General features: G+C 47.2%; 1 protein-coding gene across 1 annotated transcript in view; it reads right to left on the reverse strand.

The window, feature by feature from the left end:
- RIN3 (Ras and Rab interactor 3) overlaps window positions 1-3,732 on the reverse strand; it is a 19,075-nt gene extending 15,343 nt beyond the window's left edge. Inside the window, exons 1-2 of the mRNA XM_010022456.1 lie at window positions 3,645-3,732; window positions 1,766-3,244 (exon numbers count right to left, since the gene is read on the reverse strand). Coding sequence (XP_010020758.1) covers window positions 1,766-3,244; window positions 3,645-3,732 — 1,567 coding nt within the window. The remainder of the gene's footprint in view (window positions 1-1,765; window positions 3,245-3,644) is intronic.
- Between the last annotated feature and the right edge of the window lie 292 nt (window positions 3,733-4,024).

The raw sequence follows: 4,024 nt of genomic DNA on the forward strand, positions 1-4,024 counted from the left end.
GCATGAGAGACTGTGAAAAAGTCTGTTGTCTGACTCCTAGAAACCAGAGCTAGAAGGATTGCAAGGAATCCTCTTTTCACCCTTACATTCAGGCAAAAAGGTCACTAACAAGAGAGTTCATCCACTCAGTGAAGAATGAAACAGAGGGCAGTAACATTTATGTATACAAAATGCAACTATTTTAAAGGATCCAGAGAAACAGTTCACTTGAAGCAGTACAAATTCAAATGGTGGGAATGGCTGTCCTCCACAGGGAAAGGTAGTCCCCCTAGGCTGGCTGGGCCATATCATCCTGTCAAGGAACCACCAGTGAACAGGGCTAGAGGTAACCAGGCATGTCTGTGTGAAGGTGGGGGGGATCCTTGCACACACGCAGCTCTACCAAGCAGAACAAGGACACTTCTTCTTTCTGCTTCCTCTCCACCTTCTCTAATCAAGATTAAAGACTGACTTCTCTGTGCTGACAGCCCCTTTGCTTTGAAGAAAGGGGTTACTAGGACAAAAAGGACAGGTGTTACATGAGGTGCATGAGAAGTGAAACTGTAGCTCCCTTCTCCTAGGTATGGCAATGGGAAGGCAGCAGGTCTCTTCTGCTGGGGAGACTGCAGGGTCATGTGAAGCCTTAGCTGGGTGAGAAAGAAGTCAGCAGTGCCTGCTGAGACTGGCAGCTGATTGCCTCTGGGTCCTGGCTCACCCAGGGTAGCTGGGTCCCATCTAATACTGGAACTGCAGGATACCCTGGAATCCCTGGTCACTTCGGTGCTTGGCCATGTTCTGTGTTGGGGGTCTTCCAGCTCCCAGCTTGCTTTAAGCCAGCTTAGGGATCTCATAAATAGCTCTGGTTCTCAGGTCCTCAGGAAACAATTTTAAATCAAAAGAGCATGTAAGTGCATGCATGCATGCTTTTTCTGGCTGGGATAAAAAATCCTACAGGTCTTTGTATATTCCTTCATGAATGTACATTAAACAGGCCAGTCCATTTCTTAGCAAGGAGGGCAGTACCACATTACTCCTTCACAGAATATTGAATGAGAAGCAACAAAACACCCCTAAACAGCCAAAAATATTAATTTTCCTCCCCAAAGGCAAACTATGTCTGTGGCAACAAGAGGCAAACGCTGTATTTTGGAGCCAGCAGTGGTCTTGCAGCAGGCAGGTCTTTAAGCCTCTGAGCTCGAAGGAACAGAGTGGGATCAAGTGATTCCTCCAATCTGCCACTCAAAACCATTGTAGTCTTGTCCCTTCTTGTGAGACAGTGACTGGCTCCAGGTCTGGCTGCCACATACCAGGAGTTCTCCATCCTCACTGCAGAGTGTGGGGCAGTGGACCTGGAAGGCCATGGGGAACACGGCTGTGCAGGGGGACATTGGCCTTTTGTGTTTCCAGTGAGCGTAGTTCTGTGTGTGTGTGCCTGTGCGTACACATATATACACACACACACAGAGACTCATATTTGCATGTGTGTATATATGCATATATACATACATATATGTCTCTCTCACACACCAACATACACCTTTTCCTCTTAAACTCTTCCCTTTAAAACATTAACTTTTCATAAGGGATTTTCCCCCTCACTGGTCTCCCGGTTTTTAAAGCTGCTCCTCCAAGTGCTGGCAACCACAGAGTAGACTTCAGTTCACACCCCTCAGCTTTTAAGAGATGGTTTATAATCCTGTAAAGCAGAACCTGTGTCTGCATAATCCTGTCTTCTTTCTCCCCTTCCCAAATTCTGCCCAAGGATGGGTAAAGCACAGTCACCTACCTAACTGTTCTTCAGTGTGGGAGCCTGGGTCTATCAGAGATTTCAACTCAGTGCTCTGCACTAAGTAACTCTTCAGCTGCGTCATCATCATCCGGATTTCTTGTAGCATCTCTGTGCTGGAGCTCTGCTTTGCCATCATCTCTAAACTGTACACTCTGTAGTCCCGGACCAGGTTGCCAAAGTACGAGTCCTTGTCCTGTGCCAGCTCCACAATCTTCTTCTGCAGCTTCCTGTCACTAGACAAAAAGACTGTGAAGACATTGGACAGGCTCACAAAGGAGAGCCTGTTCTTGGCCTTGTCCAAGATCATGGAGCGTGTCTTTTTACCAGATGAACTACTCAGCATCTCCAGGTCATCCTCTGTGCTGCTGGTGGAGTATGAGTCTGGTTCAGATGCTGACGTCTGAGCCACAGTGCTGCCTCCTGGGCCCTCCAGGGAGGAGTGAGCATCCTTCTGTTTGGCTGAGTTGATGGATTTGCAGCCATGTTGCAGTTCAGTCTTGGTGTGTGTGCAAGTGGCACCACCTGACACTGTAGCAGAGCTGCTCTTGCACAGATCCTGCACCATGGCCATGGTTGTGGTCATCTCTGCCACTGTTCTTTGCTTTGACTGGCAGGAGCTGGGGACCCTCGGTACCTGGGAAAGCCTCTTCCTTCTAGGTGGTGGGATAGGAAGTGACTTTCCTATGGCATTTCTTTGAATCCCAGGCATGTCCTTCTTCTCTGCAAGTTCAGGCTTTGTCTCCTGAAACTGTGACACAGCCATCTCAGGAACCTCCCCAGGCATTTCTACAGCCTTTTTGCACAGTGACCTTTTATCGCTGCTATCTGTACTTGCATGTTGTTTTTGTTCTGTCCATTCCCCTTTCAGTGTTTCACAACTTCTGGGGTTTCCCACACAGCTCTCCTCTGAGGTCCTCCCAGACAGCCGCCTCCGTGGTGGGACAGAGGGCTGGGAGCCCTTCTTGGGGCTCACTGCTGAAGGCTCACTGACTGAGCAGCTCTGCTTCCTTTCTTCTTTATTGTCACCGCCTTCAACTCTCCTTTCCTTCAAGGTCTTTTCTAGTGGCTGAAGGAGCAGCTCATTTTCTTCACAGGCAGTGATGGGATCCTGCAGGAGCTTCAGAGAAGATTTCTGAACAAGAGCATGTGAAGGTGGAGGTGGAGGGGGGCGGTGGGGAGACCTCTTTTCAGTGAGCATGGTGGCAGGGGGGAGATCGGCACTCACAGCATGGCTTCTAGGAGAAGGTACATCTGGTGGAAAAGGATTACTGCACTCTTCTATAAAAATAGGATTCACGAACCACAGCCTGTCATTTCCTATTGACAGCTCAATTTCACATGAGCAGTGGTTTGTGCTGCTTGCAAAACAGTGGGTAGATTTTAAACTGTCTGTCTGGGCACTGCTGAAAGCAGAGTCTTTTGCAGGGTGGGATAACTTCTCTCCTCTTCTTTGGTTTAAGGAAGAATCCCAGAAATCTGTCAAAAAAGAATAAAAAAAAGGAAAAAAAAAAGAAAAAGAAGAATGAAAAAATGCTCAGAGAGTTTTAGCTGCTAAAGGCATGGAGAAGTCCTACTTTTTGCTAAGAGAAATGGTACAAAAGTTTTCACACTTCTGCACAAAACTGTGTGAAGAAAGGGTTCCTGTTGTATACTGGAAGGCTAAAGAATAGTTAAGCATTTCAGTGCCATCAGCTGTGACTGGAAAAGGAAGATGCAAGTAGTCATTTTTGTATGCCACAAACCTCTTACTAGAATGTCTTTGAATAGCTCATTTAAAAATTTACAAAGTGTTTGTTCATATTTTGAATAGATTCAGTATCACATATAAACTTTTTCCCTTGCCCCTCAGGTGAGTTTTCAAACCTGCTTGCCTTACCAGTGTGACTGCTTTCAGTCACTCTTAGAGCTGCTAATCCAGGGTCCACTATTGGAAGCATCAGGAAACAGGATCCTGCAAACCCCATTTGTTCTGACCAAGGAAAAGGGTATAAACCTCTGAGGGTATTCACTTGGTGAGGATGATGCCCACAGATTTTGGGACATGGGGAAGATGGGAAATCCTGGAAACTGGATGCAGGTAACTAAATAACTATTTCAGCATGCTTGGTCCCTGGACACAGAGCTGACACTGACGGCACACTCTTCTGGGTGGACTTGCAGAGGACACAAATGGGGCTGCCCACAGCACCTGAACCATGCCCTCTGCTTGGTTCCAAACCTGTCTCTGCCCTATGACAACTTGCTAAACCTGTTCCT

This window comes from Nestor notabilis, unplaced genomic scaffold (assembly GCF_000696875.1).
Source record: "Nestor notabilis isolate BGI_N333 unplaced genomic scaffold, ASM69687v1 scaffold26469, whole genome shotgun sequence".
NCBI classification, from domain to species: domain Eukaryota; kingdom Metazoa; phylum Chordata; class Aves; order Psittaciformes; family Psittacidae; genus Nestor; species Nestor notabilis.